This window comes from Triticum aestivum, chromosome 3B, assembly GCF_018294505.1.
Source record: "Triticum aestivum cultivar Chinese Spring chromosome 3B, IWGSC CS RefSeq v2.1, whole genome shotgun sequence".
NCBI classification, from domain to species: Eukaryota; Viridiplantae; Streptophyta; class Magnoliopsida; order Poales; family Poaceae; genus Triticum; species Triticum aestivum.
The window spans coordinates 76,662,076-76,678,478 of record NC_057801.1 but is presented as its reverse complement, the minus strand read 5'-3'; the positions used below and the strand labels follow the sequence as shown (position 1 = coordinate 76,678,478).

Here is a 16,403-nt window from a genome sequence, read left to right as displayed (position 1 = left end):
TAAGAGACGTATTGATTAAGTTGTTCTGGATCAACCTAGAGAAAAAAAAAACCTAACATTTTTGGTTCCTCATAAATCTTGGTCATGACTCATAGACATGGAATGGAATCAAGTCCCTCCATCCTTATTCATTTCATTATAGGGAAGAAATGAACACTTTCCATATGCCAATAGCCCGCCAACGCCAGCGGCCGGCCAGCGGCAACCAACGGTAACATCGGCCGCGCGCGCTCCCGGCGGCACAGCGCACTGCTATAACCACTCGTCTCTTCCTCCCCCCGCCGCGACTCCACCCCACCCCACCCCCACCCCCACCTACCCCCCTCCCCCCCTCTTCAACGGCTACCAGAAAAACGCCGGAAAAGAAAAGAAAAAGAGAGAGAAAGCGGGGGGAGGAGACGACAAGCCCGAGGCAGGCGCCAGCCAGCGACCGAACCCTAGCTGCCAGCCAGGATGGGCAAGCTCCTCTGCGAGTCCTCCTCCGGCGGCGGCGCCGTCGCCGTCGCCGAGGCCCTCCCGCCCTCCCCCGCCCCGGCCTCGCCGCCGCAGCTCCTCGCCTGGGCCGCCCCCGACCCCCCCGCCGGCTGGTCCGCCGTCTGGGCGCTCGACGACCAGCAGCGCCGCCGCCTGCTCCGGATCTGGGAGCGCGGCGTCGCCTGGAAGCCGCCCCGCCAGGGGGGCGACGGCCCGGAGGCCCCGCCCCCCGCCGTCGTCTTCCGCCTCGACCACGGCGGGGAGGTCGAGTCCGACGGCAACTGCCTCTTCACCGCCGCGCGGAGGGCCGCCGCCGCCAAGGCCGAGGCGCGCGAGCTCCGGCACCGCGCCGTGCGCCGCTTCGCCGACGTCTACGCCGCGGCCGAGGCCTCCGACAGGGCCGCGGTCGACGCCGCCGTGCGCCACCTCTACGCGCCGGATCTCAAGGCCGGCTGGGGCGTCCACGTCGTGCAGGAGGTCAAGCTGCTCGCGCCCAAGGCCGACCGCGACGCCCTCGACGCCGCCATCCAGGAGCTCGTCGACATCGGCATCCAAAGGTACCGTGACCGCCCCGCCAATCCCGGATCTAGTAGTCTTCTTCCTCGCGCTCGAATCTGTTGCTACCATGCGTGCCGGGATCTCAGAAAGGCGTCGCCCTCTCCTTCAAAGACCTCGTCTTTCCCTCCGCTGCCACGAATCACGCGGAATTCGGCTTCCTGTCTTGCGTTGATCCGATCCCCTTTGCTGTCCAAGAAAGTTGTCTAGTCTTTTATGTCTATATTTACATCTTGACCTTGCGTTTCTTGATTCTTTCTTATGTTAATTCGTGTAGAAACGCCAATTGATGCAATTCCAATGCATCATGAAGCCGCAAGAATCGCTTCACATGGTGTCTTAGTAGTATTCTGCCCCGCATGAATTGGTCAACGAAGGAATCATGGTTTTACTGTTGCCACCCTGACATCCAGCCTGTTAATTATGCTGTAGCACATTATTTGGCACACTACCTACCATTTATGCCGCTTGCCTGGCAATGGTACAATTGCAGTACATCTCTCAGTTTACAAGTCCTGCGCGTATACCTAGGTTTATACCTAGGTTGCCAATTTTATCACCCTAATATAAACTATATAACACAAAAATTATACGGTTTGGAAATAGAACATCTGAATTTTATATTGGTATATTTTTTGAAATACATGACTTGTATTAGATTGGTCAAATTGACGACCTAGGGATACGCGCACGCCCTGTAAACTGAGAGAGGGAGTACAGAATATCATGTTGATTTGTAGTGCTAAATTAGAGTTGCTGTACCCTGTGCAGTTGTGACAGCCCACAGAGGTTGGTCAACTGATCCTCCAAATTGTATGTGCTGATCTTCTTCATCGCCTTGCAGGGAACTGGCAGCCGAGACTATCTACAAGGAGAGATGTATTGCTGTAGACGATGGAGATAGTTGGGCCAAGTACATGTCCATTTCTGGTTCGGCGGAGGATGAGCATGACATAATCACCCTGCAGTACACAGAGGAGGGCTTACTGACCATTGATGAGAACCGGGATGGGCGTGCGGCTGCGTTTGGCGATGATATTGCCATCGAGTGCCTCGCCACCGAGTTCAAGAGAGAAGTTTTCGTGGTAAAGTCAATAAACTCGCTGATATGATGTGTTTATTTTTTCTCAGTTATGTGATTTCTGTCCATAGAACTGGCCACTGTTGTATGCAGCATTTTACATCTTGGTCTGATTGGATCTTTTATTTGTGCGGCATTGACAGGTACAAGCACATGGCACCGATGCAATGGTTGATGAGGATAACTGCGTGTTCTTCCTCCCACACCTCCCTAGAGGAGAAATCTGTGATGTGCCCATCTTTCTATTCATGAAGGGAACAGGTGCGTTGTAGATTGGCATTCTTGCTGTGCTTTCTTCTGCAAGTCAATATGTTAAGGAATGTGTTAGCCTGTTATAGATTGGTATCTATCTCAGTCAGTTGTGTTTCTGTTTCCCTGTCTAAGTAGAAACCCAAATCTTTACCTGCAGCATGGTGCGGTGCTGGTGCAGACCATTACGAGCCATTGATCGCCACCGTCCTCCAGCATGTTACTCCAGACAAGGCAGCTGTTGTACTTTGAGGAGGGGGTTGTTGTTGTAGAGTCTTTAGTCGGCGATGCAGTCGAGCCAATTTTGTCACCGGAGCTAGAGTGCCGAATTGTGGAGCAACATCTATGCCCAAGAGGAGAGGATAGATGATCTGTCTAACTGTGCATTTGCAGGGTCTTGCCTGCTCCTGAAGCTGTGTACCTTTTTTGTATGGCGTTTTTCTGTTGTTGTATGTTCGTGGTATGGTAGGTTCTGACTGCTGCTAGAGATTGAGCGAGTGATAGAAACACCGATTCTAGCTTCTTGTTGTTGTGCGCCCCATTGTTGGCCGGCATTTTCCATTTCATTCTTTTTTGTGAGGGATTCACCATTTGTCGGTTGCTTGCTCGTAGGAGCGGGCATATGCTCGGACAACAGTCGGAATGGAACCGATTCATTGAAATTTTTTTGGTGTTGGGGTGAGGTATATTTCTACTAGCCAGCTTTCCCATGTAGCTCCCTGTTCTTGTACTAGCTTTGTTCACAAACATGTGCACAACTGGTACTTGTAATAATGGATGATGCCAATAAGATTGTGAACCTTAATTCATCAGGAGTGTGACTGAATTTGCAAGTCTGCTTCATCATCAAGCTGTGTTGTCGATTTGTTCTTACTGTTTCGGTGGATCGAAACTTGGTTACCATTCTTGATTGATGCTTTTGCTGTTGTTGTGTGCCATTCAATTACATCTGGTACAAAAAAAAATGGTGAACCGTGATCCAGGAGGGGTTGCAGTTACCAGCAGATTGCTAAAGGTTGTGAACTTTTTGTGTTTTGATTTCACATGGCCTTATGTTGCAAGCACAAGAGCATATCCCTGATATCAGTTTGCACGTTGTAGAGTTTGACCATCATTTTTATAGCAGTGTCACGATTCGTGCTTTTCCTCTTTCTTTCTTTTTTAAGATAAGAAAAAGCCATCGTGACTAGCTAGCTTTATATGAGTATTAAGTTAAGCAATCATCCACAATCAATGATAAAATATAATCAGGACAAAGTAGGTGGATTATACCTCCTAACACGAGAGCTACCTCATGAGCAACTGCATTTGACTCCCTATAACAATGCTGAATGATGCGGAGTCCAAGTTCATAGCCTCCGCCACTGCTATACAATCAGATTGAACAAAGAGGGAGGGAGTGACAGCCCAACCGTCACTCGACGATGAAATCACGAGCAATATCATGTGTGGTCGTACCGCTGGTGCCCGTATCTTCGTCCGAGTTCTGTGAAATGATCAGAAACCTTGTGTGGAATTGGGGAATGAGAAAACAGGAGCCAAGATCAGGGATGAGATTGTTCCTGGTACTAGATTGGTCACAAAAGTGTGCACTGGAACTAGTAATAGTTGAATGATAATAAAACTATGAGGTTGTATGACTGAATCTGCAGGGTCTTACTTGCTTCAAGCTGTGCTATGTATAATTTTTGGCTGTTCCGAGAGATATTTGGCTATTCCAAAATTTGCAGTTTTTACTGTTGTGGTGTTGCATTGTTGGCCTGGATTGAACTAAAACCCCGTTGGCAACGAAGAAGGAAGCAGACCATAGATTCTTGATCACTGCATCATGATTCTGGACCATGAAGAGTACTAGGTTGGAAGCTAAGGACACAGTTCATGGACTCTTGATCCCATCACATTGATTAATAGAGTTTGTCCAACAAACAAACAATGGTGATGACGCCTGATGCCATCTGATTCATAGTATGTTTTACCATGGCCTTGATGAATTTTCAGTGCAATTATGTGCTTAGATACATTTGGTGGTAATCCTTGTTAATGTTTCGACTACACAACATGTGGTTGCAGTCCCCGTGTATGACACTGGCATGCAACTTGCTCAGTTTGGTGCAAACCACACACCTAATATTTTGGTGTGGAGCATCTTTTATTGGACTGGAAGACCGGACAAATCCATATTAATTTGTTTGTTTTTATTTGAAGTATCGCCGGATATTGTGGCTTGGAATTAAAAGCAGATGAATCTCCAAAAAGACCGCATGAATAGATAATTATGGTCTCATGTTCCATGTGCTATGGCCCTTGGAATTACTTCATCACAAACATGTGCACGGCTAGTACTTGAACAATGGAGGGGGTAATAAAATTAGGAATCTTCATCATTAGGATTGACTTCAGTTGGTGGAGATGCATGTGTCGTCCTTAAGTGTCACCAAGTTTTCAGGAACAACTAACTTTGTAAATTTTAATGTAACAACAACATATATTGCAAAACCAAAATAATAACATATTCCGTTATCAGTTTGCACGTCTTAGACTTGACTATTTACATTCCTTGGTGAGAATGGTCCTTGGCCTCTGGTAGCCACACCAAACAAAGAGATTAATAATATCCTCATAAGAAAAAGAACAATTACATCCACAAATTGACCATTCACTTCATCGAAGAATAACACATTGTTTGCACATTCGTCCGTGGCATGGGGTCTTTCTTGCAAGGAGTGAAACCAATCAATGAGATTGATAAGATCCTTCAAGCAAGTAATTCATCAGGATTAGAAACTTTTGAGAAGGAACCAAATGGGATGCACACCCATGAACGTCTTGCTTGACACATTGATCATGTGTTTCATTGATCCAACATGTAGGAGGAGAGGAAAAAGAGGAAAATTGCACAAGCAGTAGACACTCTTCTGAAGTCTATATTCGAGGTTTTTTGTAACAACTTTTCAAAAGTGCATGCTCATTTTTTGAAAAACTTTCACATTTCAGTAGTGTTTTGCAATATATCAGATCTAAAGCCCGAAAGCGATGATCTGAAGCCAAAACAATAAATGCACAAACAATTGGATTTACATAGAATTGTAATTTGAATGGTATGCTTAGCAATGTGTATTGGAGCCAAAAGAAGAGGGGGCCTATGTCCCCCTCCCCTCGATTTACATTAGTTTGACTCACTTGCAAGGCTCTGGAATTGTCATTTGTCAGTTTAAAGCCATAGTCAATACAATGTCAAATTTCTCTCATCTCAATGCGCTTGGAAGAGGAGGTTTTGACAAAGTCTACAAGGGTACGATAAAATTGCTGTGAGGTGGCTAACTATCGAGTAGTTTATAGAAATGAGCTAAATTATACTTATTGACTTTTGCAAATGCTACAAGAAAATCATTGCTTGAATGGCTGACTAGATTCAGTATAATGAAGAGGGTCACGAGAGGACATACCTGTCTCCAACAAGAGTAGGCGTAAAGATCGTTCACAGATATCCCAAAGCGTCAGGTGATACCAGATTTTGGCATGGCAATAATCTTTGCTAGAAATCGGCAATAAGCAAACACAAACCATGTTGTTGGGAAATACAACCTCGACACTATGGTTTCCATGGTATAGTTTAATTCATACATATGATGCTAAAGTAGAAAGTTGATGTATTGATGCTCCCAAGTCCTAAATACACAAACAACCGAATTTACATATAATTGGACTTTGATTGATATGCCTACCCATCTATCCTCAAGGATATTTGGAGCCGACAAGAGAGGGGGGGATGTCCCCCTCCCTCGAGTTAAGGCACCACTTGGTTCGTCGTTTCAGGCCCCAAAGCGTGTAAAATATACCGGTGTGAAAAAATACAAATGGGCCTCACGTAAATACCGGTGCGAAAAGATTCCTTACAACACATCCATTCTTACGGAGCTAAGTATGTCAAAGAAATAAAAAATAAAAAATAAAAAAATAAAAATAAAAATAAAAAAATAAAAAATGGTGCATAATTGGCTAGATACTCATTCAAAAATATCAACAAATCCCCACTTTTAGCATTTCTTTGAGGTACACTCCATGTATTTTATGTAACTATAGCTTGTTTAATGCAAAACTGGCTAGGGCCAATAGATGGCACTCAGGGGATATAGTTACTTTAAACTTGTGTAACATGCTATGTCTACCTTGTACCATCTGGATTTTGTGCTAATCTTTTGACATACATGGTGGTTGTTGACATGCGTGGTTGGTATCCTTCATAGAGCACAAAGTGTTCATTACATAGCTTCTTTTCAGGTTGTACTTTTACATGATTCTATGATTACCTGAGTCCATGAAGTAATCAATAATCTTCCTGACGTATTTTACATCTAAACGAACTATTGAACAATCGTTGATTCCTAACTTGTTATGCATGCTGACAAGATGAGACAAGTATGCCTCAATAAATTTGTAATTAAACTGCTGAGTACGTCATGAAAACTATGTTCAACTGGATGATTGCTAAAAAATCAGAGAAGGGGCGTGGTGACGGAAAGCAGTAATCAATCGCCGTGTGGTGGAACACTTGTTGGAGAAGGGTAAGCGCCTCCAAGAGGCAGGCTGAGCTGACTCTTCTTGTTCAATATCAATTTCAGTAAGATAATACAAGAATCGTATTTGGTTGTTTGCTGAAGTTATATATTGTTACATAAATCAAAATTTTAGCTCATTTTATACTTGTGCAATTTGTGTGCAAGCGCAATCTGTGTGTGTGTATTGGAACATCTGTGCTGTTACAACTGGATTGGAACCTAGGGCCGAAAAAACCCTGTGACATGCATATTACAACCGAGGCCTAAATTTCTCATATGTTGTTCCCTTGGCTCATTTACTATGCAACTAATAAGGAGGTGCCAAAAATCTCGTGTGGCATTGAGCTGTGGTCCACATGATTGCTTCTGCAAATGATATCACACATTTCCAATCAAATTCACAAGATGAGCAATCAGAGAAGCCCAGCAAATCAAAACAAATTTCATGAGACTTGTTACTGTCACTACATTGGGGTTAAATTGAACGATATTTGGCCGTTCTGAATTTTGCTATTGGAATGCGTCATGATAAATACTAGATTCACAAATTTAAGATATTCTAGATACTTCAATGTGGACTTGAACAAACACACAATACATCTTATATTAGTGAACTCAAAGATATCTGTTAAACAGAAAGGTGAAACGATGCCATCTGTTCATATGTTTTTTCAATGGTAGTTGATGAATGTTCCAATACGTTCTTCTAGGCAGCTATAGTCGGTGGTTATCCTCCGTTCAACTTCACATGCTTGTAGTCTCTGCGTATGACACCGAGATGCAACTCGATCGGTTTGGTGCAAACCGCAGACCCAATATTTCAACATGCAGCATCTGTGTTGGGACTGAAAGACCGGAGAAATCCGAATTATTTGTTCTTCAAGAATTATGGCCAGATGTTGTGGCTTGGAGTTAACAGAAGGATCTCCAAACAATCTTCTCCTGGCATGTCAATCTAGGCTCCATGCGGCAGACAGGGCGCCATTGAACGGCGCCTGCTGTTGACTCATGATATAGAGCCCGACAAATTCATCCCGATCTTACAAAGAGATCAAAAGAGAGGAACACAGCAAACGGAAATCCAGATGCGATCAGAGCCTGTCGGGATGTATGCGTGTCATCACCTTGTGACATCAGGGGATTGACAGACTATCATACATAACATCATCACCTCGCATGAATACAAATCAATCCACCACCATCAAATCGAAGTACATCACCGGAAACAACGAAAAACAAGCTAAAAAACAAGTGAACATTGGATCGAACTTTGGGGCTCAGAACTTCTTAGAGGGTTGTGTTACCGACATGGGCGCATCCGCCTCCGGCACAGGTTTCGTTCCTCATCGCCACTTAGCTAGTACAACTACAAATCTCAAAAGACCCAAGAAACAGAGCAGTTGAATCGAGGAGGAGGAATGATCAGAAATCTCGTGTGGAATTGAGATGGAATGCACATGACTGCTTCTGCAACTCGTTGAAGGAGATCATCACACCATTCCCCCCAAACCACCAAATCCACACGAACAAACGAGACAAGAAATCAGAAGAAACGCCGCAAGCCGCACAAGAAATCGAGACAGAGAAGAAAATAAGTAACACCGAGGATGAGATCCAGCGATCTGCCAAGCAAAAGATTCAGACGAGACCTCGGCGGCGGCGGCTGGCGGAGGAACGGAGAAACCCTAGCTGGTACTGGGCCGAACCGGTGTGTCCCGGCTCTGGTTTTATAGATGGTCTCGGCTTCCAGGGCGGGTCACTGGGAAGTGGGTCCCGCTTAGCAGCCGATCGCGCGCCGTCCACTCGCGCATCGACGGCGGGGATACCTCCCTTCTCTCCTGGCCCTGCCTTTCGCTCCTCGGTGGTGGTGGCGCGGATAACTCGAGGGAGGGAGATTGAGGTCGGTCGAAGCGGCAATGGCGATGGCGATGCGGGCGGCAGCGGCCTTCTTCTCGCCCTCCGTCTCCCCCTCCCCCTCCCCGAGCCCGAAGCAGCACTCCGTATTCTCCCCCCGGCGCGGCTCCACCCGCCGTATCCGTCCCCGTCGGCTCCGCGCCTTCCCAGGTCAGCGCCCGCCCTCCCTCCGTTGCAGATTCCCTTCCGGCAGTAGTAGTTTTCTTGACAGCAATGGCTTCTGACGCCATGGATTTGCAGCCACCGAGCTGACCCTCGAGGAGCTCAACCCCTCCGTCGCCCTGCTCGTACGTCCTCCCACCTATTCATCTCACCTTCAATCTTCTTCATTCGTTCACTACTGCTTTGTGTTTGTGGTGGGTGTGCATGACCGCAATCTCAATTTTACCCAATTCCAATCCAGAGGAAGACCGCGGAGGCCGTCGGCGATTTCAGGAAGACGCCCATCTACATCGTCGGTATGCTCTTCTTTCTCTGCGAACTCTTGAATGCATTGCATATATATTCCCAGTTCAGATTGGAATTGTTGCTGAATAACAACCTGCACTGAACTGAACCGAATCGGCTGCAGGGACGGACTGCAATGCCAAGCGCAACATCGCCAAGCTGCTCGCCAACTCCATCATATACCGCTACCTCTGCAGCGAGGACCTGCTCGAGGACGTCCTCGGCGGCAAGGACGCCCTCGCGGCGTTCCGGGAGTCCGACGAGAAAGGCTACCTCGAAGTCGAGGTATACCGTCTTTCTTTCTGAAGTCAATTCATTCCTTCAATCCTAGCGTCATTTCGACATTTTGTCTGAATACTACCTGAAACTGTCGCCAGACCGAGGGGCTGAAGCAGCTCACGTCCATGGGCAGCCTGGTGCTTTGCTGCGGCGATGGCGCCGTCATGAACTCCACCAACCTGTATGTGCCTCGTATCTCTTTTGTCAGCAGCCATTCTGTGGGTGTGTATCTACTAGAGGTTTTCTGACTGATGTTTGTGCCTAATGATCTCAAGAGGGCTGCTGAGGCATGGAGTCTCCATCTGGATCGATGTTCCTCTCGAATTAGCCGTGAACGATATGTTGAAGAGCAAGGGGGCACAAGCTATTTCAGACCCTGATTCCTTTTCTCAGGTTCTTCCCCCTTCTACAAATTCCATCCTCCTCCTTATGGTTTTGTTATTCCTGTTCTCTTGAAACGCGGTAACTTAGATAGCCTTGCACTGTTTACACTTGGATAACTGTGATTCAGATTCAGCAGGCATGCTAAAAGGGTTGGTTCTCTTTTGACTCTGCCTTGCTTCTTAAACAACAGTCTCATTAATCCATCCATGTAAAGACTGCATCCAAATATGGTCTGTAATGCAGCAAATGTAAACTCAGAATGTGGACTTTGCGGTCTAGCTTCATTGTGTGTTGTGTTCATCATGGTTATGTGCATGTTGCATATGAATGGAGCATCCTTGTGCTCATGTGATCTTGCTTGTACACACCCTTCACATAAGATGGATACAGAGCCTATGATACCTTGCATTTGCATTAAATTGGAGTCTTTCTGATGCCATCTCTATCCTAGCCTGAAATCGATGTCAATTGTACCCACTGAAAGGTGATAGGCTTACCATCTATTGAATCACAGTGGAGATATTATGCCTGCAGGCAATGGCAAAGCTCCGTCAGCGTTATGATGATCTGAAAGAGCGGTATGCAGTCTCTGATGTTACTGTTTCAGTACAGAGTAAGCCGACAGCATCCAACATCCTTTCTTCACTTTGAACATTGTTGATGTGTTTTCTGCGGTTGGGGGAAACCCTATTGACATTCTCTTGAACCGAACACCTTCCAGACGTGGCTTCTCAGCTAGGCTACAGCAGCATCGACTCTTTGAGCCTGGAGGACATGGTCATTGAGGTATGCAATACAAGCATACTAGACAGAAATGTGTCTACACAATTGGACAAAGCGTAAAAATTGCAGCTGAATGCGGGGCCTTTCTTTGTAAATTACTTCTTGTGAATATAGCTAATGGTGACGTTGGACGCATTCCAATTTTCATTTTTCAGATTGTGAGTCGCATTGAGAAGCTGATCCAAGCGAAGGCGATGATGGAAGCTGCTGGGAAGCCTGAATGATTCGAGCATCGACCGAGGTCCTAGGAATCAAGTCCCGCCGCTTGATTTCAATATTTTTGCGACATTTCATATACATAGTGTGCGCCGATGAAGGCTTTGGGGGCATGCGCCATGCCCTGTAAAGGAGTCTCTCACGACATTATAGTAACACGGTACTCCTCGCTGCAAGTTATTCATGTGGCCGGTTGTAAAATGTATATGGCTCCACGGCCGAACATTAAGCAGGAGATTTTTTCGAATGAGTAAGAAAGTAGAAGAGGGGCACCAGTTCACTCTTGATGAAAGTCAAATTTGTGTCGGTTGATTTTTGCATCGCATGCCTAATGGCTCAGCCTCTGCCATTGTCAAATTCGAGGGGCATCAAAACAACTGAGCCCTTACGCATAAGACCGAACCAAAGCATCCCTGTATTCATGTGGGCTTGCAATTCTATCCACCATTTGCAAAAGCGGGTTAAAAGCCTATGATTCTCCATAAGATCCTGCCATTTGGTTCCATGTTAGTTGTTCTTTCCGACGTGTCCATGTCAGTCTTAGCCTGAAATTGATGCCAAACATATCCTCTGAAAGGTGATAGGCTTCTGAATCAATCTAATCAAAGTAGGCATATCATGCTTGCAGGCGATGGGCAAGCTCCGCCGCTGTTATGATGATCTGAAAGAGCGGTATGCAGTTTCTGATGGTACTGTTGCACTGCAGAGTAAGCAGACAAGATCCATTTCTTCACTTTGAGCATAGATGGATGTATTTCTGCAGTCAGGGCAACCCTATTGACATGCTTTCGAACTGAACACCTTCCAGATGTGGCCTCTCAACTGGTCACGAGGTAAGCAATATAAGCATACTCCTAGATAGAACTGTGCCTATTATGTCATCCACAGTTTCTGCGCCACCTGACTATAAGTCTTTTTTGGTAGATATGGCTAGTGGTGGACACGATTGATGTTTCTTTTTTTTCCTCGGATTGTGAGGCAGATTGAGAAGCTGATCCAAGCGATGATGGAAGCTGCTGGGAAGCCTGAATGATTCGACAAAGGACGAGCATCTGAGGTCCGAGGAATCGAATGTGGCTGGTGTTTCCGATTTTTTAAAAAAGCACCCATTTTACGAAAAATGTGCGCATTTACAAAAAAACCGAAACACTTTTTGACATTCTGAACAATTTTTGGATAACCTAAACAACTTTTGGAAATGTGAATATTTGTTGAATTCATGAACGAAAATTGAAAAACCTGAATAATTCTTGAAAAATATGAACATTTTCTGATAAGCTTGAAAATTACTTTAAAATGCGATCATTTTTCGAACTTATGAACAAAATTGAAAAACCTGAACTATTCTTGAAAATTTTGTACATTTTTTTTCAGAGACCCAAACGACTTTTGAAAATACAAAAAAATTGAATTAATGAATAAAATATGAAACATGGGCATTGTTTTGTAATTTTGAACTAACTTTAAGAAAACAACATTTTTGGAATTTTTTTAAGAAAAATCAAAACATAGAAAAAACTGAAGAAGGGAAAAATGAAAAAGAAGGAACAGAAACGCGAAAAAAGGAAAATTAAAAACAAAAACCCCAAAAGAAACCAGAAAATGAGTAAAAGAAAAACAAAACGGTTATGTGGTGAAGTCGGCCGGCCCATTGCTCACTCTCGATTCGTTTCGCGTATGCGTTTGTCCGACAGTTTGACGCATACATCGTCAAATACTCCCTTCGTTATCTCCACTACCTAAAAGAAACGTAAGGTTCTCTCTCCCCTCTTACGTTCCCCTCGCTTCGTCCAACCTCTCGTACGACCCCTCTCCTCTAAATTGTTTTTCTTTTCTCCCGACCGGTTTTCTCCTGCCGGTTTTATCCTTGGTTTTTTATCCTTCCTTAACAGGTAATCAATTCATGTATGGTAACCAGCCACAATTAATTCATGCATGGTAATCTCTACTACTCCCTCTATTTCCTCCCCTGCCTGATTTTCTATTTAAATCGGTTTTTATTTTCCGGGCTAAACCAGGATCAATCTTTGGTAACTCATTCAATTCTCTATGGTAAGCGATCTCTGCTTTGGCAATGCATAACGCAATCAATTCACATCAATCACGCGCATATTCTTATATTCCTTATCTTGGTTTATTTCCTGCCTTTTCGCGTATTGATTTTTTTCTCTCCATAAATATCTCTCCCTTCCTTTCCAAATTTCATCTCATTCATCCGATGATCGTGTGCCCACCGCGCTAGGGTACACAAGACACTGCCAGCGCCGTTGCTACGATCCCGCTCGAGGAGAATAGGCCGGAGCACCATGACCAGGGAAGATCGTGGTGTTGTTGAGTACTCGCCTCGAGTCTACGGCAGTAGTGCGGGACACCCGATGCCCACCAAACCCGCATCGCCTTTGTGCACCTATGTTGATTGCCGCCGCTGAGCCCTTTTTCTCGACGTCAATCGCCCTGAGCATCACTGCCGAACCAGGCCTCCCACGAGCGTCTTCCATCGGTTCATGATTGGATGGCGGACTCAGCCTTCTGACCCACTCCATCGCGGCGTAGAACCGTCACCAAACGTTTTTCATTACCGAGCCACTGAGAGACGGGAAGCAAGAAGATGTCCTTGGAGGTCGTGCAGCTTTTCGGAAGGACGGAGTTGGCCAGACCCCATCCTCCCGGGCAAAACGACTAGCTGAACCTCAACTCCTGGAGACGGCGGCGAGCGGCGCGACAGAGGTCCTCAATGTTTTATAAAATGCTTTCCTGTTTATAATTTTCTGGTAAGTTTCGTGTCTGCTTGATTGCCATATCTAATGTACATTTCCCTTGGAATAGTTACGAGGATCTGGATGATGGCGAGCTAGCCTACATGATGCAGTCATGTACGAGACGGGCAATGGCCTGATGGCAAGCTAGCTTTTTCCTTAATTGCTTCAATGTTCCTCTTCCTCTTTGTCAGGGTCATCCCATGAATATATTTACTCAGGAAAATCAGGCGCTCAATACACACCGACTATCATTTGTATTGCAGAAAACGTAAATCATTTACGAGCTAGAAGGAACTTGTCATTCTAAGAGTCCGGTTGTACTCTTTGTTAGAGGTTGGAAAAACATTGTAAATATCCTTGTAAGACTAGCAATATTTATATTCGCTTGCTTCTTCCAGTATATATTATCTAAGTTGGTTAATTCTTTTCACAACATTCTGATGTCTATTGTTTTCATCACAAAAATTTATTATTTAGTCTAGCAGGGTGTTTTGTATTTGCATGGTTGTACCCAGCATTAGGGTTAGTTTGTTGATAAATGAAAAAAGGGCTTGTTTGGCTACTAAGATACAGAAGAACACGATGAAGCCATGCCTCTTCATCATCACCAATAATATTCATTGTGGGCATGTATGTATGTGATTTAGGAAGAATAATATTTGGGAAAATATTTGTGGAGTACAATTGGAGAGAAGGATTGATGACATGATTTCATTCATGTTGAGCCAAAAGTAGAATGAGGGCAGAACATGCATTTTCATATGCGGTAACTCGGGGATAGATAAATGGATTATTTGTTTATATGTGTCGTTTGAGCTATACCTATCTATATTCCCGTAGCAACGCACGGGCAATTACCTAGTTTTATATAAGATGTATTTGTTTTCTGCTAAAATTTCACAATGTAAGGTTCTTCTAATTCCTCATAATTCTTTTGTAGCCTTCCAAAAAAGGTAAAGTATCTATCTGTCAATTTCATGTATCTCACCTTTAGGAAAAAGGAAAGTATATGTCTTTTATTGCATATATCTTTTTATTTCCTAGCTTAATTGATTTACTTGCCGCCAAACAACCAATTAGCCATGGGTAAATTCGTCCTACATTGTTTATAATCACGTGCCTTGATCACCATGCCCGAAAAAAATATGCCTTACATAAATAAATGGAGGGAGTAGGATTTTTCAATCCATCCCTTGAGAGCTCCTATTGGGCTCCTTCAGCGCCGGTTATACATCACAACGCTTACGTGCGTCCTTTCATGGGCTGGCCCAATAACTCGAGCAGTGCTATTCGTTGGCTTGGTCGAATTGATCATTGGTTCGATGGCATTTCCTGTTTGGCGATGCGCAAACCGACGCTTGCAGTGGCGCTAGCTGGGCTCGGCCCAACTACCATTTTTTCGCTGTTTTGAAACTCAAAAAATGAGAGCAAGGGAAATTGTGCGCCGCCAGGAATCAAACAACGATCTCTCCGTTGATAGCTAACTCCACGAATCACTACGCCACCACCCTGACTCATGAATATAAACCTCCGTTCAATCTTTTTATACATACAGGAAATGCCCTCTATGTTTTCTGTGTTTTTTCCTCTCTTTTTTTCCTGTTTTCCTATTTTCTTGAATGCGTGAAATGTTTACAAATAGACGATATTTTTTCTAATTCATGATTTTTTTCATTAAATCGATGAACTTTTTTTCAATTTCAATGAACTTTTTTTCAAACTCGATTTTTTTTCAAAATGAATGAACTTTTTAACATTTTTATGAACTTATTTAAAAAGTCGATGAACTTTTTCAAAATGAATTTTTTGAACTTTTTTCGATTCAATGAACTTGTTTTTCAAATTCAATGAACTATTTTCAATTTGATGAACTTTTTTTAATCTGATGAACTGTTTTCAAATCCGGTGAGCTTTTCAAAATTGATGAACTTTTCTCCAGGTTTTTGCATTTTTTTGTTCAAAATTGATGAATTTGTTTTTAATAATATATGAACTTTTTTTGACAAACATATTCAAAATTGTAAAGACCGGAGGCTGGTCTTTTCCCTTTTTTTTTGAGACGTGACTGGTCTTTTTCCTAAACCAGCAGTACAGCACAACCCGAAAAAAAATCCAGCGCCACGAGTGTGTTATTCTTCAGCGAGCGAGGGATCGATTTTTCTAATGGGCCGCTCCCTGGTTCGATTGCTCGCTCAACATCGGTTGACTGGTGGTTCATATACTATGGACTGTTGACCAAGGCCCGTTAACCATTGAACTTTTCTAAAAGGTGCACAAAGGAAAAAGTTCATAAATTTGGAAAAACTTGTATATCTAAAAAAAATCAGATATTTGGAAAAAGTTTCTTGAAATTTGAAAAAAACAATTCATGAATTTTAAAAAGTTAACGAAAAATGGTTAGCAAAAACTGATTTTTTTTTGTGATTTTTTGAAAAAGTTCATGAATTTTAGGAAGTTCACTCAAAAAAGTTTCGCAAATTTTAAAAAGTTAATGGATTTGAAAAATGATCTTGAAATTTTGAAAAAAAATCATGAAAATTTGAGAAAAGTTCACTAAAAAATGAGTACAAACTGAAAAAAAACATGAAGTTGGAAAATTTCACAAATTTGAGAAAGTTCATGCGTTCTTGAAAATTTTAAACGCAATTAAAATGAAAAAATAGAAACCAAAAACATGAAAATGAATAAAAAGAGAACAACGCT

General features: G+C 43.7%; 2 protein-coding genes and 2 non-coding genes across 4 annotated transcripts; 2 read left to right on the top strand and 2 right to left on the bottom strand.

Moving 5' to 3' along the window:
- The first annotated feature begins 301 nt into the window (after positions 1-301).
- Positions 302-3,168, top strand: LOC123068702 (uncharacterized). Its single transcript, XM_044491325.1, has 4 exons — positions 302-1,031; positions 1,874-2,114; positions 2,254-2,371; positions 2,520-3,168. Exons 1-4 carry the CDS (start codon positions 454-456, stop codon positions 2,609-2,611), a joined length of 1,029 nt encoding a protein of 342 aa, XP_044347260.1. The 5' UTR covers positions 302-453; the 3' UTR covers positions 2,612-3,168.
- Positions 3,169-8,005: 4,837 nt separating this feature from the next.
- LOC123073184 (small nucleolar RNA snoR14) lies at positions 8,006-8,094 on the bottom strand. The gene has a single exon (XR_006435637.1). It is a non-coding gene; the product is annotated as a small nucleolar RNA snoR14 (small nucleolar RNA).
- A 97-nt stretch (positions 8,095-8,191) lies between these two features.
- Positions 8,192-8,270, bottom strand: LOC123073172 (small nucleolar RNA U61). The gene has a single exon (XR_006435625.1). It is a non-coding gene; the product is annotated as a small nucleolar RNA U61 (small nucleolar RNA).
- A 458-nt stretch (positions 8,271-8,728) lies between these two features.
- LOC123064856 (probable inactive shikimate kinase like 1, chloroplastic) lies at positions 8,729-11,233 on the top strand. The gene is made up of 9 exons (XM_044488260.1): positions 8,729-8,982; positions 9,073-9,119; positions 9,236-9,290; positions 9,404-9,564; positions 9,657-9,739; positions 9,834-9,951; positions 10,477-10,555; positions 10,664-10,728; positions 10,881-11,233. Exons 1-9 carry the CDS (start codon positions 8,835-8,837, stop codon positions 10,947-10,949), a joined length of 825 nt encoding a protein of 274 aa, XP_044344195.1. The 5' UTR covers positions 8,729-8,834; the 3' UTR covers positions 10,950-11,233.
- Positions 11,234-16,403: the final 5,170 nt, after the last annotated feature.